Source organism: Fomitiporia mediterranea, assembly GCF_000271605.1.
Source record: "Fomitiporia mediterranea MF3/22 unplaced genomic scaffold FOMMEscaffold_3, whole genome shotgun sequence".
In the NCBI taxonomy this organism is placed as follows: domain Eukaryota; kingdom Fungi; phylum Basidiomycota; class Agaricomycetes; order Hymenochaetales; family Hymenochaetaceae; genus Fomitiporia; species Fomitiporia mediterranea.
The window spans coordinates 1261975-1284103 of record NW_006760388.1 but is presented as its reverse complement, the minus strand read 5'-3'; the positions used below and the strand labels follow the sequence as shown (position 1 = coordinate 1284103).

The 22129-nt window shown below is 48.3% G+C and overlaps 10 protein-coding genes and 1 non-coding gene across 11 annotated transcripts; 2 read left to right on the top strand and 9 right to left on the bottom strand.

The window, feature by feature from the left end:
- Positions 1 to 519: 519 nt before the first annotated feature.
- On the bottom strand, positions 520 to 1563 carry FOMMEDRAFT_165926 (uncharacterized protein; the record flags this gene model as incomplete). The annotated part of the gene is made up of 5 exons (XM_007263612.1): positions 520 to 655; positions 708 to 1211; positions 1276 to 1380; positions 1438 to 1458; positions 1531 to 1563. 5 exons carry the CDS (start codon positions 1561 to 1563, stop codon positions 602 to 604), a joined length of 717 nt encoding a protein of 238 aa, XP_007263674.1. The 3' UTR covers positions 520 to 601.
- A 360-nt stretch (positions 1564 to 1923) lies between these two features.
- Positions 1924 to 3005, bottom strand: FOMMEDRAFT_138957 (glutathione S-transferase). Its single transcript, XM_007263611.1, has 5 exons — positions 2958 to 3005; positions 2868 to 2888; positions 2700 to 2804; positions 2140 to 2643; positions 1924 to 2086 (listed from the first exon to the last, which is right to left on the bottom strand). Exons 1-5 carry the CDS (start codon positions 2988 to 2990, stop codon positions 2021 to 2023), a joined length of 729 nt encoding a protein of 242 aa, XP_007263673.1. The 5' UTR covers positions 2991 to 3005; the 3' UTR covers positions 1924 to 2020.
- A 161-nt stretch (positions 3006 to 3166) lies between these two features.
- On the bottom strand, positions 3167 to 6249 carry FOMMEDRAFT_103603 (uncharacterized protein; the record flags this gene model as incomplete). The annotated part of the gene is made up of 9 exons (XM_007263610.1): positions 3167 to 3601; positions 3666 to 4479; positions 4545 to 5188; positions 5264 to 5310; positions 5375 to 5473; positions 5542 to 5624; positions 5774 to 5909; positions 5967 to 6051; positions 6107 to 6249. 9 exons carry the CDS (start codon positions 6247 to 6249, stop codon positions 3460 to 3462), a joined length of 2193 nt encoding a protein of 730 aa, XP_007263672.1. The 3' UTR covers positions 3167 to 3459.
- Positions 6250 to 6481: 232 nt separating this feature from the next.
- On the top strand, positions 6482 to 6710 carry FOMMEDRAFT_152848 (uncharacterized protein; the record flags this gene model as incomplete). Its single annotated transcript, XM_007263609.1, has 2 exons — positions 6482 to 6546; positions 6608 to 6710. The coding sequence occupies 2 exons, from the start codon at positions 6482 to 6484 to the stop codon at positions 6708 to 6710; spliced, it is 168 nt and encodes a 55-aa protein (XP_007263671.1).
- Positions 6711 to 6818: 108 nt separating this feature from the next.
- Positions 6819 to 7636, bottom strand: FOMMEDRAFT_152847 (uncharacterized protein; the record flags this gene model as incomplete). Its single annotated transcript, XM_007263608.1, has 5 exons — positions 6819 to 7016; positions 7131 to 7199; positions 7252 to 7329; positions 7403 to 7461; positions 7522 to 7636. 5 exons carry the CDS (start codon positions 7634 to 7636, stop codon positions 6819 to 6821), a joined length of 519 nt encoding a protein of 172 aa, XP_007263670.1.
- A 1052-nt stretch (positions 7637 to 8688) lies between these two features.
- On the top strand, positions 8689 to 11229 carry FOMMEDRAFT_103601 (DEAD-domain-containing protein). Its single transcript, XM_007263607.1, has 3 exons — positions 8689 to 8769; positions 8818 to 9554; positions 9608 to 11229. Exons 1-3 carry the CDS (start codon positions 8694 to 8696, stop codon positions 11057 to 11059), a joined length of 2265 nt encoding a protein of 754 aa, XP_007263669.1. The 5' UTR covers positions 8689 to 8693; the 3' UTR covers positions 11060 to 11229.
- A 276-nt stretch (positions 11230 to 11505) lies between these two features.
- Positions 11506 to 11601, bottom strand: FOMMEDRAFT_t13. The gene has a single exon. It is a non-coding gene; the product is annotated as a tRNA-Ala (tRNA).
- A 1165-nt stretch (positions 11602 to 12766) lies between these two features.
- Positions 12767 to 13595, bottom strand: FOMMEDRAFT_77793 (uncharacterized protein; the record flags this gene model as incomplete). Its single annotated transcript, XM_007263606.1, has 2 exons — positions 12767 to 13108; positions 13206 to 13595. Coding segments are annotated over 2 exons (732 nt in total), but the record flags the coding sequence as incomplete, so codon positions are not given.
- A 1587-nt stretch (positions 13596 to 15182) lies between these two features.
- On the bottom strand, positions 15183 to 17275 carry FOMMEDRAFT_17814 (uncharacterized protein). The gene is made up of 3 exons (XM_007263605.1): positions 17029 to 17275; positions 16354 to 16749; positions 15183 to 16292 (listed from the first exon to the last, which is right to left on the bottom strand). The coding sequence occupies exons 1-3, from the start codon at positions 17209 to 17211 to the stop codon at positions 15528 to 15530; spliced, it is 1344 nt and encodes a 447-aa protein (XP_007263667.1). The 5' UTR covers positions 17212 to 17275; the 3' UTR covers positions 15183 to 15527.
- Positions 17276 to 17446: 171 nt separating this feature from the next.
- FOMMEDRAFT_103596 (chaps-domain-containing protein) lies at positions 17447 to 20470 on the bottom strand (the record flags this gene model as incomplete). Its single annotated transcript, XM_007263604.1, has 10 exons — positions 17447 to 17799; positions 17859 to 18998; positions 19051 to 19268; positions 19327 to 19512; positions 19578 to 19753; positions 19827 to 19919; positions 19997 to 20145; positions 20204 to 20277; positions 20339 to 20381; positions 20429 to 20470. The coding sequence occupies 10 exons, from the start codon at positions 20468 to 20470 to the stop codon at positions 17632 to 17634; spliced, it is 2289 nt and encodes a 762-aa protein (XP_007263666.1). The 3' UTR covers positions 17447 to 17631.
- Positions 20471 to 20581: 111 nt separating this feature from the next.
- On the bottom strand, positions 20582 to 21929 carry FOMMEDRAFT_17813 (uncharacterized protein). Its single transcript, XM_007263603.1, has 3 exons — positions 21522 to 21929; positions 21395 to 21458; positions 20582 to 21338 (listed from the first exon to the last, which is right to left on the bottom strand). The coding sequence occupies exons 1-3, from the start codon at positions 21707 to 21709 to the stop codon at positions 20739 to 20741; spliced, it is 852 nt and encodes a 283-aa protein (XP_007263665.1). The 5' UTR covers positions 21710 to 21929; the 3' UTR covers positions 20582 to 20738.
- Positions 21930 to 22129: the final 200 nt, after the last annotated feature.

Genomic DNA, 22129 nt, shown 5'->3' with positions numbered 1-22129 from the left:
GTATAATTGTATTTAGATCATATTATTATATTTATTGTTACACTAATAGAATTATTTATTTATTTATATTAAAAAGTACAGAAATTACATTTGAAACTATTATTAAGAGGGGGTCCAGGGGGCGAGCCCCCTGACTTTCGCCGAAGGCGAAAAAGCGAAGCTTGTTAACGCGGTAAATACAAATGTAAATGAATTTACGTTATAATATTTTATAACATTTCTTACAGCCGTGAATGACTGACTGACTAGGACTTGCGAGTTCCTGCGCCCTAGTATCAATGTTCCTATTGGGTCTTAAACAAAGGAAATAATGGCCTGACACAGGATCGGCTTACCTCGCCAGACATTGACTTGAAACCCTTGCGCACTTCCATCCACTGTTACAATTCAATCATTCATTGAATCATGAGCTTGCTGAGTTGTTAAGTACCTCAAATACTTTCCTACCTTCGCCAGGTGCATAGGCTTGGTCTCGTCTACACTCAACACGCAAAACCATATAGAGAAGTTCTTACATACTATTTGCCTACATTTCGCATACACGATAGAGCCTAGCGTATGAGCTACGTATCACGATGTCCCTTTACTTCGATGCATCTAATCATGGAGCCTTGGTCTTATTAAACATTCTGTCGTAGTATCCTTTGTTGTAATCCTAAACTAATCTTGAGCAACTAAACGATGATGATGATATAAAACCATCTTACCTCGTCGAACGTTGACTTGAAGCTCTCACGCGCTTCAATCCGTTTGTAGTAGTTCGTGAGCTTGCTGAACCGTGGGCTGTTGAGTACCTCAAATACTTTCCTTCCTTCACCAGGTGCAAAATTTCCGAGGTCATTCTTTGTCGACAAGAAAACACGAGCGAGAAAGGGGGCAATAGCCGCATCCGCAATTGTGAGATCATCAGAAACCGCGAACTTCTTGTCATCGGTAAGTAGCGCCTGGATCGCCTCGACAGCAGAGAAGAATGTATCTGCACTTTCACCATGGGCAACGAAAGCCATCCACCCAGCCACGAATTTAGTATTCACCGCATCGATGAAGAAACGCGCACGTGCTCGCAAGACAGGATCTCTTGGAAGGAGCTTTGATCCTGGGAAGAGGTCCGCGACGAATTCAAGCAGAACCAGTGACTCTGCAAGCTTAACGGACTCTGGATGCGGATGATCTGGGGGCACCTTTGGGCCACCGTACGAAAGTGCTGGAATCTGTACAATGCAATAGATAATGCACATTATTTTGTGCAACACTTTGATATGCGGGTGTCCGTACCTTGCCTACAGGATTGACTTGTTCGGTGAACCAACTCGGCTTATTCTGCAGGTCGATCTCATGTCTGGTAAACTCCGCGCCTGCCTCTATAAGCGCGATTTCAACCTTCAAAATTGCTCGTGAGGTCAGTTCAAACTCTAGCTAAGAAAAACGGATGATTACGCGCTGCCCACCAGGACAGATCTATTTTTCATTCGTATCCAGTCAGTCTAGGCAAAGTATCCAAATTTTGGTTGAGAATGGAGCATTGCTCACTTTGCCAGTGTAAAGAGTTATTTGTTCGGGCATCGCGTTGCTTTTGTCAGAGAACAGTGCAGATAGTTGGGATACTGTTGCATCTTTATAGTTGACGCCCAGCTCTGGGATTCTTTTACCTCCATAAGCCTTCTTGATGCGGATTTGTGATACTGTATTTACCCGAAGTGGCTGACAAAAGTGCTTTACGTGTTGACACAGGCTAAGATATTCTGATAAGATAATGAGCTATCAGGTTATTGAAAATATGTACTGAACAAGCCTGTAATATCTAACAAAGAGGGCCACAGTTTGAAGCTGCTTACACTCGATTCAAGTGACACTAAGATCTCATGACTTGGCGAATGTGCTTTGCTGGCTAGGGCAGTTGCTGACCAACAGATGCGAAGCGTGGCAGATAACAAATGTAAACACCGTTACGTCATACATTTTAACATCATACATATTCTACAGTCTGGCGTGAATGACTTCTTTGAGTTCGACTTCACTTTCATGCTGCGAGTTTCTTTGCCCTAGTCTCTGCAAACCGCTTTCCAAACTTCTCTTTAATGTGTTCCTAATGGGTTCGTAAGCCAAGGACAGAATTGCACTGCTGCAGAAGCGGCTTACCTCGTCGAACGTTGACTTGAAACTCTCGCGCGCTTCGATCCGCTTGAAGTAGTTCAAGAGCTTGCTGAACCGCGGACTGTTAAGGACTTCAAGTGCTTTCTTCCCTTCACCAGGTGCATAAGTTCCAATATCGTTCTTCAATGCAACGAAAGCACGACCAAGGAACGGAGCGATGGCTGCATCTGCAATCGTGAAATCATCGGCGACTGCGAACTTTTTGTCATCGGGAAGCAGCGCCTGGATGGCCTCAGCACCAGAGAAGAACGCCTCCGGACTTTCGCCACGGATAACGAAGGCTGCCCAACCCGGTGTGAGTTTGGTGCTCACAGCGTCGATGAAGAACCGTGCGCGTGCGCGCAGGACAGGATCCTTTGGGAGAAGCTTGGACCCTGGGAAGAGGTCCGCGAAGAATTCGAGTAAAACGAGCGACTCTGCAATCTTGACAGAGTCAGGAGAAGGCTGTTCTGGGGCTACTTTCGGACCGCCATATGAAATCGCAGGAACCTTCAATGATATCAATATCACTATGTGGATGTATGCGCTCACACATTATCCCTTACCTTGCTTGCCGGATTAACCTTGGGAGCATACCAGCCTGGCTTGTTCTGCAAGTCAATTTCATATCTTGTGTAGTCCACGCCCGCTTCCGCTAGAGCTATCTCAGCCTAAGTGTTGTAGTCGTGTTCAGCTCTATCTCGTCTGAGCAAGTCTACGATATGAATACTTACCCGTTGCGCATAAGGACAGATCTATTTATATTCGTGTTCGGTCAGTGTTCTGCCAGTGTAAGACGCGAATGCAATAATATTAGCACTCACTTTCGCAGTGTAAAGAGTAATTTGTTCAGACATTGCGTTGTCTTGTTGGTAATAGTGGAGGAGTTGGTCGGGAACGTGAGAGACACTGCTGATATATATACTTTTCCATTGCTCATTCCCACTTCGAGTGACGCGAGAACCCGATTACTGTCATATTGAAGTTCGTGGATGTGCTTCGTCAGCAACGCAGAAAATCCCGCAATCGGAGACTAAATGACGTTATGTGCATTCGTAAAAAAATCTGTACGACATAGTAACTACCAAATTCAATTAGGCAATGATTCATGAAAGTAATATCGTAAGCTAGTCATTATATCAAAAGCGTATAAGTCGAGGAGCAGAAGAAGGAAGCCCACGGCGATTGCCGAGTGCCGTGACTTCAATACATACAAATAAAAATGAGATTAGAATGGAAAGGGCATATGAAAGTTGTCATCTAGTCATGAGTCATAATTTAAATCTCTTGAACATCGATGCGATACGGTCAAAGCATGAGGTGACTTTAATCGACCCAGTTCGGCTCTTTATCAAATTTCACCCGCGGTTTGTATTTCAGGTCCTTTGCCTCCATGCGCAGCTTGACGGACCTATGTACATTAAGCGGTTCCTCCTGGGGAATTACGCGGGGTCGCCCACGGTTTATACTAATGACGCAGATTAAAGTCGTCCATTAGTTCAAGTTAGGAAAGGAAGGTGAAGAGTACTTACCACCATTTCTTCTTAAAAGTCCCATCTTTGAGTTGCACACGTTCGCGGAAAGGAATGAACTCGAGGATCCACCAATATTTTGCGATTTTAAGTTGATCATACTCCTCCGAACGTGCATCGAGTGCGTCATGCCGCATTTCAAATACTGTGAAATTCGGTTTGGTCGATTTGGGAGCGACGAGTGGAACCGGATCCGGTCGCAAGTTCTGCTTGGGAGGGACTTGTCCGACTTGCGGCACATTGTTCAGGGCTTGGTGTTCGTCGGAGATGGTAGAAAGCTTCTCTTCGTTCACCGAAGCACGTTCTACCTGCACCTTTGGTGCCTCCTCGCTGTCGCTGTCGAAGTTTACTAGTGTCCCGTCCATTGAAACGTTATGCTGACGCTCATGATCCGTTGACATACTGGGCGCACTGACTGGAGGTGGGTCACATGAAACTGATGTGGTGTTTCCGGTCTTCGCCTCTTCTACCTTCTTGGATGTATCTTGTGTCACCTCCATTCCGACGACCACCTCCTGTTTCTGATCTGCTTTCAACGGATCATTGTCTAGTAACGGAGGGATATCTGGCAGAAGCGGAGGTAGGGGACCAGGCTGAGGAATCTCTAATGGTCCAGGGTCATCAAGGCTGTCAGGGTGGGTAGGCTGCGACACTCTTGGGTACAGTGTCACTGGATCCAATCCGAGGTCGCGAAGACGATCCGCCTCGAATTGGATACCCGTCCGTGCAAGGAAGCATTCACGAATCATCCAACGCAGCGGAATTCGAGCCAAGTTGTTCGGCGTAGTATTGGGAACGGAACCGCCGCCAACATCTAGTGCAGGTAACACGAGTCATCAGTTTAACTGTCTACTCTGGACGAAGCTGGCTTCTACTCACCACAATGACAGCCAGCAAACCAGACTTCGAGCACATCAGTACGCCGACTACGATCGAGATACATCTGCTCGAGCTGATCACGCTCACTATCAGGGCTCAAGTCTTCCTTCTCGTCTTCGCCGTTCTTACTCTTGCTCCTGTCTCGATCAAGTGATACGCGTTCTACGACCTCTTGTATACCTTCGGAGACCCCGCGAGCTGAGCGTTTAATTGATCCAAGGATTGCGCGGGAGCGTGAGCCAGACTCAGAGCGACTTCCTTCAGTAGAGGTACGGATAACCTTTGTTGCGTGCGTTGTCACTTTGCCTCCGCTCGCGGCATCATCAGGTTCTGTCTTGACGTCGGCCTTTTGTTCCCGTTCCTCTTGTGGGTCGGTACCTTCCTTCTTGACTTCCTTAACTGCTATTACTTCCTTTCTCTTGTCCTTTCTTCGTCCACGAGTCATGGTCGATGCCCGCCGGTTAGATGGTGGCACGAAATCTCCGCGCTGAGCTTCTTGCTCGGTGATCTTTTGGTAAATGCTTGGCTTGAACTTGGTGCGGTGTTCGTCCAATGAGAGGGCATGCCGGAAGACCTTGATGGCAGTGTTCGACTTCGTGAACGGCAGGGTCGTCGGGAAAAGTCCCACAGATGCGACTGTGTCCCTGTATCGAGTAATGAGAAAAGGCAATGTCACATAAACAGTGAGAGCTGGAAGCTCGAGCGCGATGCCTGCTTACCATACACCAACAAACTCTATGTCTACGTCCATGGAGAAGGCTTTTTTCTGTACCGCTTGTTAGCTCGTCTCACTCTAATTGGAGATACAGAAATAGAAATAGAACACCCACAAATGCCACACTTTGTTGCCATCCCATCTCGGTGTCATTCTGGTACATCTTGTACGCAAATGGCACTTGCTGTTCGTTTCCGGCGGGAAGGAGGCCGACCTATTATTATCGACACCAGTTGCCACTTCAGTCAGGTCCGAAATACACAAGATATAATAGAAACCAACCTTATGGACCATACCAGCTAGTGCACGGGCTGTGTATGCCCCACGCGAAAAGCCAAAAATACAAATCTTGTCTCCTTCCTTGTCTGTATAACAATAAATTGTTAGGAATTCAAATTAGCCAAAGATAAATTCAAATAAGTAATCTCCACCGACATCACCGCGCAAGCGGTCAACGCAGAAAAATGTCTTGTGATGGGGCGTGGAAGGCTAGGCAGTAGAGATATCTACGCACAGTTTTGCATCAAGAAATTGTAACCACTCATTACATGGTGGCGGAGATTGCTGGCAAACATGAGATCGAGCGTCTTTGAGAGTTTCGAGTATAGCGGCGTAGCGACTTGTGGAATGCTATAGGTCCCTATCCCAGACTAATAGACACGCATTAGACTAATATATCGACGGATTAGACTGCTGTCGAAATCTACCTGGTAATAGACCAATTGTCTCTTTCGGTCGCCCTTCTTCAGAACCGAGAAGAATTGGACGACATTTGAGTTGTCCAGATCAAATCTTGCAGAGTTTTGTTAATCATTCTGAATAAACACAGTCTAGAATAGAAGCTCACTGGTCTCCGGTTCCATCGAAGCAGAGGACGATCGTTCGATGGCGATAGCTCCTGTCATGAGACGGCGGAATAAGCGGTCCGCGGTATTCTGTGTTCAAGCTAAGGGAGGTATCGGTCGAGAACGCAGATGTTTGGGACTGCATTGAGAGACGCAGTTCGCGTGCTCTATCGGCAAGCCGTGCTTGCAGACCAAGGGGATTCAAGCAACTAGGAGACGGAGAGCGGATACCATTATTGAGCCTAGGAGTTCCCAAGTCGTTTGGAGGAGAAGATGAAGGCAAGACCGAGGGAGCCGACGTAGATACCGAAGACATGTTGCATGAAGCAGGAGAGGACGCTTCTCAGGTAGCGCAGAAGAGGAAGGAATACTGTAAGATGCTCGCACTGCGAGACGTAGGAGACGAATGGATACGCAAAGACAGCCAAGTGGGACTAAAAGGGTACGGGTATATATACACTGAGGTATTCTAGTGCTTGGCTGAACTGATGCAAATGATGCAGGCGGGTGAGCGATGCGCTGAAACAGGAAAGGGCCCGCATTTTCACCCTTTCTTTGGTCAGACTTGCCGTGGACACCGGGGGATCATGCTTGGTCTGTGTTTGACGGGACGGGACAAATCTGAAGAAACGCGCTGGCGCCCCACAAGCGATGTTGATCAGATCCCGCTGCTTGGTTCGGTGGGAATTTGATCCGGAAGCAATGCAGATCATTTCATATTTCTTCCTCCGTCTCCTTCGATTGTCTCCCATTCCACCTGTCGCGCTTCATATTTGACATAGCAGAGCAGAACACGGAACATGTTAAAGCCACATAAATGGATAGTAAATATGCAGGGCCAGCGGGGGTCAGCGGACGCGCTGCAAGCCGCGAGGGCGCCAAATGGGCCTTGTCTGCACAGGTGTGAGCTATCTACAACAGATCCATAGATCAGTCTAGCGCACGATGAGTTGAGCATAGGAGTTATGTATGACTTGTCCTCGACAAAGGCCAAGGTCTTGGACGTGTTGGCATTGGTCCACTTACTGGAATCCAAAATGGTTGCCGACGGAGCGCTACAGAAGATGACGGGGAAATGCTGTCCCCGTTTCGAGTCTAACGTTAGATTAGGCAAGTCAATCAAACTTTAGTTCAAAAGAACACCCACCAGAAACTCCACCAATATCCAATGTTTGAAAAGTTCTTTGTTTGAGACCATAAGGAAATGCGCGTCAAAGAAGTCTTGCTGCAACAAGAAAAATCCGTAGTCGAAATAGTGTTTGAGTTAGAGACCAATAATAAACTACTACGTAAGTCACCATTTCGATTAAGAAATCAGACAATAAAGATAACTCATCGACCAGCGCTAGTCCATTAGCTGTTGTAGTGGTGCACAGGGATGCCCTGTCAGGGCAGTTCTCCGCTCAAGCAAGGACACGGAAAATGAACTTCTTTGATGACTGGTACAAGAGATCCGAATCAACTGTTGAAGAACTAGGTGGCGAGCCCTTGCAACAGGTTGCATCGCAGTACTTGGCAACCGTCATGAGCATCCTCGGAAGCCCGGTTGAATGGGCTTTATGTTCTTGTGCAAGAATTTTTGTGTTCGCTAAAGCTCTTTAAGCAGGATTTTATTGCAAGTGCTGATTGGAGAGAAGAAAATACTTACCCTACTCTTAAGCACTTTAAATACACAGTATAAGATTGTTCTATAGTATTTCCTTGACTTCCCTGCTGGAAATTTGGTACGGTTATCTGTATTTCGCAATCATGTCTACCAATACACTCACGAAACTATCTCCATGGTTCTCATTTATTTGTCAGTCCAAAAATAATCCTGCAGCACTGAATCCTGTCGTGATTGCCTCTCAACCATCTTCCTCACTGCAATCATTGTTGCATGCAACTTGGGTAGAATTGAGATAGCCTTGTTTGATCTTCACTCAGACCTCGGGTATCCATAATAGATGCGCCCTCAGTGTTCAGAGTTGTTTCCATGGTCACGATAGGTCATGAGGTCGACAAACCAGTGGGAAATAGTTTGATGCTATACAGAAAATCTAAGCAGCAAGTTGATGAAAGTCATGATTAAGAATGGGATGTGGTCCGGGAGACATGATCAAGAAAATGCTGCTGAGTAGGTGGTACTTTAATTCGTTGCTATAGAGCTGATAGAATGTATCAAAGAGTAATTATCTCAACTAAAGGTCGGACTAGGAGTGCTGGAGGAATTAGAGCAGTACGATCGCACCTGTCCTGGCATTGAAGAAACAGCAAGCGCCTCTTTTGTCTTGGTCATCATATCGACAAACGGACAGGAAGAAATATTTTGCAATGTGCTGATGGATATTGACACAACATTCGCTCAAGCAGTGGAGCTTGAATAAACCTTCTAGTAGCAAACGCGGCACAACAAATGGTGGATAACGAGAGCGCTTGTGATTTTTATCTCTTGAATAACACAGCGAACAAGGGAGAGGGGATTATAATTGATTGTCAAGAGTTTGGAGGTAATTCAAATTATCGGGTGTTGAAAGGTGAGAAAAGCTTAGTCAGTGATCTACGTTTCTTTTGATTTTTTGGTCTTGCTTTTCTTCACCGTCGGCGACGATGGCAACTCCTCTCTACAGCGGGTTGCGCACCCTGCGCATACCTGCTCTCAGATTATGTCGCCAACAACCTCTCAGTATGTTTTCATTACTGTAGTACTGCCCCGAGCTAACATTTTTCCTAGTATACTCTTGGAGACGTGCACTCGTACGTCCCCTCTCGACGACTTTGCCTCGCTTGACGCCTGCTGCTCAGGCTGTCGCGAGTCCAGATGCTAGCAAACAAGTCTCTGCCGCAGAGGTAGAAACGGATGAGCCCGTACCATTCTCGGATCTCAAAGGAAAAGTGTCTCCGAAAACTTTAGATGCAATTACTGTCCGACCTTTTAAGCATACGCATATGACCCCCGTGCAGGAGGCCGTGCTTGGCATGCTTCCTGCACTATCGGACCCACTCAAGAAGGATGAGAAGGGAAATTTTGTTGATTCGGAATGTACCCGAGATCTCATGGTCAGGGCAAAAACTGGTACAGGCAAAACGCTGGCATTCCTTGTGCCCGCTATTGAGTCACGTGTCAAGGCAATTGACGAGGCACGCGAGGAAGCGGTTGCTCGCGCAGGAAAGGCTGCAGATAAAAGGCTAGAGGAAATCGCAAAACGGGAGTTCACCAATAATCACGTCGGCGCACTCATTCTAAGCCCAACGCGCGAGCTTGCAAAACAGATCGCGGTGGAAGCGGAGAAACTTTCCGCCCACCACGGTTTCAAGGTTCATCAGTTTCTTGGAGGGGAGAGTAAGTCAAGGCAAATGCGCGAATGGACGAGAAATCGAAAGGACATTGTCGTTGCCACGACAGGCCGACTTCGTGACCTAATGGATTCGGAATCTGGTCTTTTAGACGGAATTCGAACGGCGAAACTGGTAGGTGTTATGGTATGCATTCACACCTGCTGCTAATAATATGAAATTTGCAGCTTATCCTTGACGAAGCCGACACCATGTTGGACATGGGATTCCGGGAGGACATTGAAGCAATCGCTCAGGAACTTCCTCAGGCTCCTGAACGTCAGACATTCGTCTTCTCAGCAACGATCAGTAAAGCTATTCAACAGATTGCTCGTCGTACACTGAGCAAGAACCATATGTTTATTAACACGGTGTCGGATGAGGACTCCCCAGTGCACGCTCATGTCCCGCAGTATCATACTGTTTTATCTTCCGCAGCCGATCAGCTGCCACACACGCTCCGCTTAATCGCTCATGATCAGCTTACGAACCCTGGAAAATCCAAAATTATCCTGTTCTTGCCAACAACGAAGCTGACGCAATTGTTCTCTACCCTTCTTCGCGAACTCACACGTTCGGTACTGCCAGCTGGTAGGGAAACGACGATTTACGAGCTTCACTCAAAGAAGAGTATGGAGTCGCGTACCAGGACGTCTGACCGTTTCCGGAATGACAAGTCTGGCGCATGTGTTCTCATTACTTCCGACGTATCGGCCCGCGGTGTAGATTATCCTGGAGTCACTCGTGTCATCCAGCTCTGTATCCCTGCATCTCCAGACCAGTACGTGCATCGAGTTGGACGCACTGGACGAACAGGTGGTGGTTCTCAGGGACGCGGAGACCTCGTCCTCTTACCTTTTGAACATAGTTACGTCCAGGGAGAGCTCAACCATGTTCCTCTGAAACCCGTCACTACTAATGACCTTGCGAAGCAAGTTTCTGAGATGGCCGCCCAGCACGATGAAGACCCGAAGGCCTTCTTCCCTCCTGCACTTGAAACGAAACCCAAATCCGCCTTTGAGCGAGGCCGCGGTAGGTCTGGAGAACGCGAGCGGGCGCCTCTTACTCGTTATCCAGGCCGTGTCGCTCCTAGGCTCGAAGCCTTAAATGAAGAGATCCAGCAGGTCTTATCGCTGGCAGAGGAAGAAGACATCAAAGAGACGTTTGCGTCCATGCTGGGCTTTTACGTTGCAAGATGTGATGAGTTGCGTGCACCTCGTAATGCTGTACTTGACGGCCTACGCGACTGGTCAACACAGGGAGTTGGACTTGAAAAGCCGCCTTATGTCTCAGAAGCTTTCCTCGCGAAGATCGGCTTCGCGGGCGAAAGGAAGTATGAACAACGCAGCGGTGGTAGTAGACAACGATCATCGTCATTCGGGTTAAGGAAGGATAGGGATAGGAAGGACTCGGACCGCAGGACAAATCGATGGGAAGGACGCGGAAGCAATGAGGCGCGCAGACGTCGTACCAACGACTCAGGGGAGTATAGAGATGGCAGAGAAAGCCGATACTCTGTTCGTGAGTCACGGAATGAATGGCCCCCTCGCCGCAACTTCGACGAAGGGAGGAAAGACGCACGAGATGGTGGGGACCGAGGGAGGCGACCGAGCTGGGATAACGTCCTCAAGGATGATTAGCTGTATCCCTACTCACGATTGACTACGCTTACTAGGCATCGCATAATTCAGCATAGAATATGTTTCTTCGTATTTATTCTCTTCAACGGTTTTTACATCTCATAGCCTCACTCATCATGTCGTTCATCAATACATGGCTCTTGCAGCACTGATATATGGGCATTCATAATCATACTAAGTCTATACCCAACTGCCAAAGTAAGGTATTGGACCTGCAGTCAGATGTGTCGTAATGCGAAGAGTGATAATCCATGAATAAATTTCTCCTGGACCAAAGCAGTCCTGTACCTCAAACTGTAACGTCATAATGCAAAACCAATAGCATATCCAAGAATTGTGCTTGATGGCGTATTCTACTGTACTCCAGATCTTCGTAATGAATCCTGACTTTGCCATCGGTAAAACACAAAATGATTTGAACAAGATAGGGAAGAAAAAAAGAATAATGGACGATACGTGGATCGAACACGTGACCTTTCGCATGCATTATCTTCCTCATGCCCTATGCAAAGCGAATGTGATAGCCACTACACCAATCGCCCATAACCTTTACCTGCTTGATAAACTATTAACCTCATTATTTAATCAGTATCTTACATATAAGACTCAACCTCTGAATTGAAACTGCACCTATGAATCTAACAAAGAAAATATCGGTTTAAAGGAGATTTGCCTCATTATTATTCACTCTACTCAGCCAAGATTAAGAATTAGGTTTTATTGAGTTCTTTATAGAGGTACAGAGAAAGGTATGACAGGAATGACTTCAACAATTGTCTGAATGTGTGAAGATGGCACAGACTAATGTCTGTCTGAGTTTTATTATATTATGCAAAGAGAAAGTGTAAATGTAAATTTAAATTTTTCCTATTCCTTTTCCACAGCAAAGTAGTTAGTATCGAGTACAAAGTCAATGCAAATCAATGCAAGAAACTTGTCAATACAGAGCCGTTTACCATCCAGAATACGATTTTTACAAGATGTCAGGAGAAAAAGACAGGAAAGCATGTCTGTAGTTTGCATAAGAGCATAGTATAAGTGAAAGATATGCAGGAGCCATAGAAAAAGTACAGTAAGTCTAAGCCAGAAGCAATAGGCCTTGAGGAAGGAGTGGATGTTTCGAGTAAGTAGAATCTAGCCAAGTAAACAAATTATATATACACAAAAAATCAGGAGGGTAGCAGGTCAGGACAGGGCGGGCGTTACGCCAGGACTAGGGAGCGGAAAGACAAGGATAAAAGGGCTCGACAAGGATATACAGCAACACGAAAGCCAAAAAAATGCTGGAGAAATTACGATTATCCCACAGACGAGAGAAGAAAGAACAAAAGGCGCCAAGCAAGGACTGGTACTAAAAACCTGTGAACATGGTATAGGGGAACCAAATGCAATACAAGAGACTAAAAAGGTCACTGAAGTTAAATATTAGCAGACGAATGGATAACCGTATGATGAGAATATGTCGGCTGAGTGGATTGGCATTGGCCGAGGCATAAGTTATGGTACTGAACCTTGACAATTGGATGATTAACCAAGGATGAATGCAGAGACATGTACAGATGGAGACGAATGCGAGAGTAAGTGCGATGGTACAATGAATGCGAAATCGGATATAGAAAACACAAGCAGCAAGAAACAATAAGAACCGGACGATGAGAGATGAAGGAGACAAGCTAGATAGAACACGCTGTAGGAGGGAAAGACGATTCAAGAAGCAGCATCGGGTCCACGATTCGGCGAATAAGTTTGTATGTGGCCATTGACTACTGGTCTGGAGTTTGGGGTTGAGGCCGAGGAAGAGCCGACCTCGGAGTGCGTTACGCCAGACTGGAAGGTAACTAGTCTGGCACCGCGCTGGTTTATGCTCGTTTTTGGAGTTGATGTGCCAGACCCACTTCCCGAGTGCGTTGATCCAGCTGGAGTATGTGGTTGGGCATTATGAGCCTGCTCTTGTTTCTGAGACGAACTAGCAAGCAAGATGTCCTGCTCTCCAGCTGGATATCGCAAGAACAGAATCCCATCCTGCATCGAGACTCGTATATCTTCGGGCTTTAAAAGAGGCCAACAGAAGTCGAATGTCAGCATAAGAGCATCCAGAAGAATATTGTTGATCCAGACAGATAAATAGAGAAAGGATGATACTAACCTTAGTCTCCGTTGGTACGACCAACACCCTCTTAAACTCTCCGCATTTCCGCTCCTTAACCACATAACCGTTGTCCTCACTTCCCTCCGCTCCATCTACAATTTTATTCCCATCCTTGTTAAGCAAAGGAAATGTAACTCTCCGCATTCGCCCACGAACGATAAGCATCTTCGTTCCAGAGCGTACGTCATCACCTAGTGCAATGCGTATCGCTGCACGCGGAACACCAGGAAGCTCGAGCATGGCGGTAAGGGTGTTGCTCAATATGTCATAGTGTACGTCTGTACGGACAAGATATCGGGGAACGGGTGCTTGAGGGGATGTTGAAGTAGGTACGTTCAATGTCGATCGAGTCGTGGACACCGGAGATTGTGAAGGGACAGATGCAGACGGGCTTCATTTCAAAGGAAACGAAGGAAGGATGTATGTATTGAAGTAAGCGGCCGACCTAGGATGTAGGGCAACAACGACGCACCTGGATACATGACCTGGTGCAGCCATATCCGATTGCGCAACGGTGCCTACTGCAGCAGGACCAGAGACGGTTCTCCGCTGATTCTGGCGTGGATTTGCGTAAGGATGTGCTGCCTGTCGTGCCTTTTGCAATTTTGATACGTTGTTATTGGCTTTTGATCCTGCACTCGAAACAGCACCCGCTCCCGCTCCAACACGTGAATGCGAGGCAGCGAGTGCATGCATATCATACCATTGAGTAGGAGAAGGGGCAGTCGTAACAAGTTGCGCCTGGTTTTGAGCTTGATTTTGTTCAACGGGAGAGGTGCTTGAGGAACCTTGCAATGATACTTGAAGTCGCTCCTTACGCTGTCCTTGCGCTTTCACTTGTCCTTGCGCACTCTGCTGACGCGCTTGCGCCCTCGGACGTCGTGGCGGACGTTCAACAAGCTGAATAACTTGCGGTGGCTGGTATTGTTGCGCTTGCATCTGAGTCTGGACTTGCATTTGAGTTTGAGTTTGACTCTCATGCGTCGTCTCGCCCTTTTCCAGTTCAGTCGGCGTCGCAAAGGGAGTTGCCATATCCCCGATGGTTGAAGCAGGTGTTGCAGCACTCATTGAGGTCGTAGACGTTGGTGTCGGCGCCTCTCCGCTCGTGTTGTTCGCACTTGCATGATGAGCCTCTGCCATCTCAAGAGTCGTGATCGGCGGTATCAGACTTTGGGCATCGCGTCGAGAGATCCCAAACGCCGCCGCCATAGCCTCCAGAAATTGTGCGTCCTCGCAGGCTTGTACTGGCGTCCCGAGCGGCGTTCCACGAGGCGCGTCCCAAGGCGAGGGTGGAGGTGGCGCGACAAAGTCCAACGCAGGTGTTTGCGCTTGAGGAAGAACTTGTAACTGACCTTGCTGAGTTGCAGAAAGGAGACCTCCTTCCTGCGCTTCTTGTGCTTGACCTTGACCTTGTGCTTGCCCTTGCCCTTGCCCTTGCTGTTCCGGCTGCTGTAGTTGATGTTGCGTTTGAAGTTGGGCGGATCGGAGTTGCTGTTGCTGCAGCTCACAGTATTGTTGGTAGTCCATTGCTGATGATATCTTGATCTTATTAACACCGCGGTGAGAGCGCGGATGAGCGCATAATCGCTATACACAGACACAGAAAAAAAATATGGTCAACATCAAAGTGAGCGGAGAGAGAAAAGGCGGCTTTATATACCCTTTCGAGTCATCGCACGCTCACGCGTCGCAGCCGGTCTCGTGCGCCGTGACGTCACGCGTGGTGGGCGTCTTATTTTTTAATCTTGTGGCCCACCACCTCGACATCGTCGTTAATCTGCTGGAAATCAATGAACGGGAACGTCTTTATGTCTGAATATTTTAGCAGGCTTTATCACGTATTTTTGAGAGAAATATATGCTTGATAGGTGCAGAGGCGTTACAGTCGGTCGACGAAAAGAGAGTCAGGGCCCTGGACAGCCGCGCGGTGTACTTGCCCCAATTGGAGCCGCGAGAAGCACGAAGATCAGGGTCCACATGTGTTCAGCCCCAGCACGTGTATCTATTGTCCCTTTATTTAGCACTGGACAAAGAGCAACCAGAGCACGAACGGTAGGTCTGTGCTGTACACCTATCGTCAAGCGCTTGGAGAGAAAAATAGTATACATGTCCGAAAGCCAAAAAGCGAGATATATTAGCATGAGATGAAGATGCATGGTTACTGGCATGAAACACGATGGCGCAAGAGATCCTTCTTGGCTGTCCTATTGCCAAATATTTGGCCAGCTACTTGTCTGAGTCGCTCTGACAGTCCATGAGTGTCCATCTACCCAGTCGCGCAGCATCGTGCCCAACTGCGCGAGTCAAGGGAAGCACTCGTTACTCGCGCGTCTCATCCAGCGAAGGCACGAAGGCGCCTGTCCCATGTTCCGTATTCCCACTGGGCTGTGATGCCGTGCTCCCCGCCCGACTCCTCACCAGACTCCCTGTTTCCGCAATCCGCGCCCCACGTTCCACACTCGTCCTCCTGCTTCCCTGGCTGTACCGTCTTTCATGTGGAAAGCCAATTCCCCCTCCTCCTGATCCAGACCCAGATCCAGAATGTGAATGTCCGGGAGATGGCATATGCGTCATAACAACTGGCGAACCCAATGAACTCGACAAACTAGGTGGTGGGACACTCGGATAACTCAACCCCACGACTGCTGAGCTCGCACCCGGTGTACCGTAAGGTGCAGGTGGTGTGTCTCTTAGTGATGCACTACTCGGCGGAGTCGTCAAGTTTGTTGCCCCGCTTGCATAACTTGCAGGTAGTGCACTCAATACTGGAGACAAGTCAAGGTAAGGCGAGGGAACAGGGGAAGGAGAGTCAATGGACGAGGCTGATGTCGGACTTTCTGGAATGGAAGCAGGTGTAACCACAGCATGTGCGCGGCGAGAATTACTCGTAGCTGAGGGACGCGGAATCGGAACACTGTGTGTGGTAGAAGAAGGACGAGCTTGCATGGTTGGGAGAGCAACCATGGATGCTGTTGGAGAGCTGGAGGATGTTGAAGCTGTAGAAGATCCCCGTCGATGCGTTGGTTGTGAATACGGATCCGAAGCACTAGAAAGACCTATTAGATTATCCACAGAAATGCCCAACTATACTCAAAATCCAAACAATTAGTCAATAAGCGCCAATAACACAATCATGTATACGCACCCGCCGCCGATGCTGAATCAATTCCTCCCTATACACCTCATTCAACCTCGTCAACCGCACATAATCCCTCTCCACAGCCCCCAACCGCGATCGCAAATTCTCATTCTCCTTCTTCAGTGCGTTCAGCAAAACCTCCGCACTCGGATCCGGTGGGCCCAATCCATTCACCGCTAATGTGCCGTTACCAATACCAGCAGGTATCGTAGATATCCCCGAAGATGAGCCGGCAACACTCCCATCCTCCGCATACGTCCCATTCGCCTGAGGCTGAGATTGCGACTGCTGAGCCCGATGCTGTCGGACACGAAGCACAGCAAGTTCCCTTGCAAGCCGGTTCACCCGTGCCTCCTCCTCTTCCTCATGTAGCCGCTCGAGACTTATCTTTTCCTCCCGGAGCTGTATTTGACATGTCCGAAATGAGTTTGTAGTGCATATGTTGTCCCGTTGTCATCCAACATATTGCAGCCGTAGCCACAATTATTTATCCATGACAGGACAGCAACCGACATCCCAGCGCCCAAGGCACAAAGCACGCAATCCAAGATGCATCGATAGAAAGCAGAGTTCACGCATTCAGACCACCCAGAAGTTCAATGTCATTGAAGTAAGGTTTCAAAGACAATTTCGTCAGTAAACCATCTCTTGCGCCTTGTTTCATAAACGCCCAAGACGTACCTGCTCAAGTTTCCTCGAAAGCACATTAATAATCCTTTCCTCCTCCGCCTCGAAGGCATTAATGAGCCTTTCCTCCCTCTCCCTCTCCCTCCTGCTCGATGGGCTAATTGAGGGTGGGGGAAGTCGGCCATAAGGCGGCGAGCGGGGACGAGAAAGGGCAGGTGAGATCGATACGGAGCTCATGATAGGCGGGGCTGATCAAACTGTATTGTATTATTGGCGAGAATAAAGTTAGTCGAGTGAAGGCTGGTTTTACGGTAGTGGTGAGGGTACAAGAGAGAGGGAAGGGGGAACGGGGTGAATGGTGGCCAATACAGTAACACTCAGAGAACTGCTGACTCGCTGCAAACAAACGATCTGCGCTATCCGGTCTAGCTCATTATGTAATATCATATTAACATATGCACCCTCGATGACGTTATCAAGTCTATTTCGAAAATAATAATTACCGTATGAATCAAGAGGAAAATAGTCGCGACTGCAATGATAAAAAGGTATACGCAAATAACTAACACTAGCTAGTAGCAGAACTGGCACATACGAACGAAACAACACCGCTCAATCACGAAACATGCCCTCTCAGAGGACTTTTTGGTATGTAAATTAGAAATCATACCCTTCGACCTGGAAGACCTGTCCGTAGTTTAGATAACCCTCCATCACCTTCATAATCGGATCGGGCAAGCCCATGCTCAGCAACGTATACGAGATCTTCCCGTGTCCGTGGATTCGTCCGAGTTTGAACAATTGATGGGCGATCGTCGTCGGATACTACATGCAAGTTGCGGATAAATAAATGGAGATAACAATAGAGAAGAAAAGCCACGCACCGAAGACTCTGCATATTCGTTATGTGCGTACGCAGCGACTCGAATCGCCGTCTGCAACGTCCTTGTCAAATCTCCTTCCTCCGCATACATCTCCATTAGCCTCAACCATGGCTTCACAGAGTACCGATTGCTTTCCAAACATCTCTGGAAACACTCTTTCGCCTCTTCACGATGATGCAGCCTTGATCCAAGCTCGCCCAGAATCTCCCATTCCAATCCGGTCTTTCGATATGCAACATGCTGCGTTTTGAAATGCGCAACCTCAGCACGGAAGATAGTCCAGATCCGGAGGTCTTCGTAAAGCACCATGAAGAGGTTGTCTAACCAACGTTCGCAGAGTCGTTTGTTGCTGAAGGAGAAGCCATCTTGCATACTCCCAGAGCCGCTAACAGCCGTCATACTTGAAGCAACATCGCCGTCGGCGTCGTTGTTTTCGCCGCTTGCAGCTTGTACCGGTCGTTCAACACTCGACCCTGCTGCATGGCCAGCTTGGCCATTACTCTGTTCCTTCTTCTCCGCACCATTCATTTCTCGCATTGACTCGTGCTCACGCTCACGGTCCGACTCTGTCGAGATCTTGATCATTGGAATTTCGCCCACGTTCAAGTCCGATTTCGCCTGTCCCTCCGTCGTGGCTGGCGCATCTCCATCCACACTCGCCTCATCATTCCCTTCTTCATCGTCCTCAGAGGCCGGTGATACAACTCCGCGAGTCGACGCATCGTCGTCTGCTCCGAGCTTAGAAGACGAAGGAGCAACCGTCCCGTCCTCATGTATAACTGTCTCCTTCCCAGTTTCCTCCTTCGTCACAACCCTCATATCCGACTGCGCCTTCTGCATTCGATACTCTTCCTCCATCACGAACACGGCACTGCGCGTCTTCAACAACTCGTCCCATCCGATCTTCGATACGAGCTTCGTTAACAATGCATAGGCACGTGCCCATGTACCCTTCAACCCCGGCGCAGGAAGTCGTTGCAAGGCAGTATCTGCCTCGTCATCTTCCGTCTTGTGTCGCTCGGGCAGGATGTCAGCGATTGCAGGCTTATAGGGCAGGTTTATCCGCGCCGGAGTGATGTTTCGATGAGCATCTCGCCCATTGTAGGTGAACATTGGACATGAGTTCAATGTTAGTAATGCCTATTTGAAACCAATCAATCAGTTTCTCCGTGGAAGTGCCAGGTATACGTACTGAATCATACTGCCCAAGCTCTGTATAGATCATGGTGAGTTTCTCCCAAGTTACAAACTCGCTTGGTGCGCAATTCACTGCCTGCCTGGCAAGCTTGAGCGCCCAGTCGTATTTACCCTTTGATCGTAGAAAGTCACATTGAGCATGTAAAAGAGTGTATGACTGAGGGTTGTCACGGAGTGCGTTTGCCATGATCTGTACTGCCTTCACCTCCTCATCTAGACGATTCATATTCAGTATGATGCACGAAAACGACAGATGAAGAACGCAACATACTCATACCGATGTAGCTCTTGGCTAGTAGCGACGAAACCTCTGGTTCATGAACAGAAACTTTCTCGAACAAGTTCGCGGCCTGCTGAAGTCGGAAGCTGTCCCCGAAATACTTCATGATGCCTGCTGTTAAGTGATTCGAAACGACACTGGCAACCTGGATCTCAGGATCCGATCCAACTTGCCAACCTAGATACACGAGTCAACACACTGATCTTTCAGGAAACTGCGTGCAACTGAGGCAACTTCCGTACCTTGAGCAAACAAAGCTTCAGCAGCCTCTAAGAACCGAATTTCTCCTTCTCGTGTTGTGAGAGGGTCTAGTCGCCGATATGCTTCTAACCAGAACGTCGGATCATCTCCATAGAGAATTGCACGAAGTAGGGCGGAGAGATAGGTCTCTTGCCATATCTCAGGAGTCGTGTCGTGTCTGTACAGTCACCATGGTCAGTATTCTTTGTCTGTAGATTACGCCTAGAGGCAAGGTCGGAAAGATACTGTACCTTTCTCCACGCAGGTCTATCACGTATGCCAGCACTCCTCCTGGGATCTTGACATCCACACGGACGTCCACACGCGAGAAAGCATTGAAGCAGCTAGAATTCCACGAGAATCCCCATGAAAGTGTAAGATAGTGACATTCAAGGGCACAGAGATGGAGAGGGAAACGCACCAGTAGCACCCACTCCTAACCTTCCAAGCTGTACTCTTCGAGAACCAGGTCGAGTTATCGTCAATCGAGTATGTCAACGAGTTAATATACGCCGCAAGAGAAGCAGACGAGGAAGCGTCGACGCCAGAGACGTAATGGTATGAACCGAGCTACGATAGACAGCATCAATAAACATTGCAATTGAGATGTTGTTGAGGAAAGACGAACATCTTTCTGCCCACTTCTTCCCGTAGATTTGACGACGTGACATAAATCTGGAGGACCTAGTTCACGAAAGGTAGCTTCATATTGTCATGTAATGAGAGGTCTGCTTGAGTATGACGAGACGTGTCGAGTACACACCTAGCGTTTCTGTACGCGCCATAAGGACCTCGCCGAGCTCATTCTGTTGCGCTATCAGCACACGCCGAATAGGAATAAGATAGTACGAACCTCGAAGAGCTCTGGGACGTCCTTGAAGGCGGCGTCGGCCATGATGGATTACAGTTAGCAGCTAAGGAGCTGGTCGGTTGCAGGCAAGTAACAAGTTACAAGACGCGCCCCGTGGGAACCACGTCACTCCTTTCATATTCAATTTCACCAGAAATTTATTTTTATTACTCGGTACAGGAAATGCACTACGGCAATTGCCAAGGCCAAAGAAAATAATTGCAACTCTATGTAATAGTCTATCATGAAAGCCATACAATGCAAGAAATGCATGATTGTTCTCTGAATCTCTCTAAACAGTCAAATTTTGACCCTACTTTTCACGCTTTGCAGGGACAAACAACCATCCAAGAGCAATAAGTACCCGAATGCCCGTCCCAACTCCAAACGCACCCGCACTCCCAATCTGGTCCAGAATCGCCCTCCCGACGAACCCACCGACGAACAACGCGAAGACAGCAATGAATTTGTGATCGCGCGTAATGACGAAACCTTTCCGGAAGAGCTTCGGGTCGGAGAGGAGCTCGCACCAGACGGTGGTGAGCACGACGGTCGTAGCGAACTGCGAGTTAACACGCTTGCCCATGATGCCTTGTAACCCTATACTGGCACTTGCGAATCCGAGAGCGATGAAGGAGAGTGCGTTCGTCCATGCGGGTTCGCCACGGAAGCCTGCAATGGAGCCCTGCCCGCCTTGCCAGACTGTGATGGCTGCGGCCATGGTGAAGAGAGCCTGGATGAAGGTCCCGAGGAACAGCCAGGCGCGGGTGTTGGACCCCATTTTGTCACCTATGCGTCCTAGGGAGGCGCCTCCGAGGAAAGTGACCAATGAGACGAGAGCTTGACGGTCAGCCATTTGGAATTGGAAGTCGGTGTTTCCTGGAGAGAATAACCTGGCGAGTGCGAGTGCAAGCTAAGGTAATCGGTTTGACGATGAGCATAATGTAAACGAACAAATGCAAGACATACCTGGACTGTGTTACCAGTCTGGAAGCCACACCAGACAAAGACAGCAGTGAACGAAATGGAGTCACTGAAACGTACACAATCTCATGAGCTACTAAACTACGAAATATGATTGAATTAATATGCGTACATAAAACCAGTCATGAAGCAGAATGCAGCGAGAGGGGAGGTGGACTGGAGCGGGTCGACATTTTGCATGAGATAATCTTTCCATGGCATTCGGGCCCGCTGGACCTCCTTACTAGTGCTTGCGACGGCGGGCTCTGGGAGGGTTGACGCCCTCGAGGAGGTGTCTGGCTTTGTGTCGGCGTTGTTCATGGGCGACTGAGAGGCTGGAGGAGAGAGGGGGAGCGGAATGCTAGCTAGGGGACTGGGGAGCGAGTGGACATGGATTTATGTGTGAGAGGCTGGTTCCGTTGTCCGGACACTCGCTCTATCGCCGCTCAGCACTTCATTTCTTGTCACTATTCCTTGGCCATCCGCTAAGGCGAGTAAGAACTATTGCTTTTCATTACTGTCTGTTGGTCTTCCATGTACCTGCTAGATTGCCACTTTCACCCAATTTTTTGCACTTTAATTATGAATTTTCCGTGAGTATCCCACATTCTCGGCGGATGACACAAGCCGGATGCAGACGGAACGCCGCTCTGTCTTGGCCTGTTCCTCGTCCAGACCGACACTCGTCCCGCTCAAACGGCGAGACAAGCACTCGGCCTTGATGGACAAGTCTCTTCTATA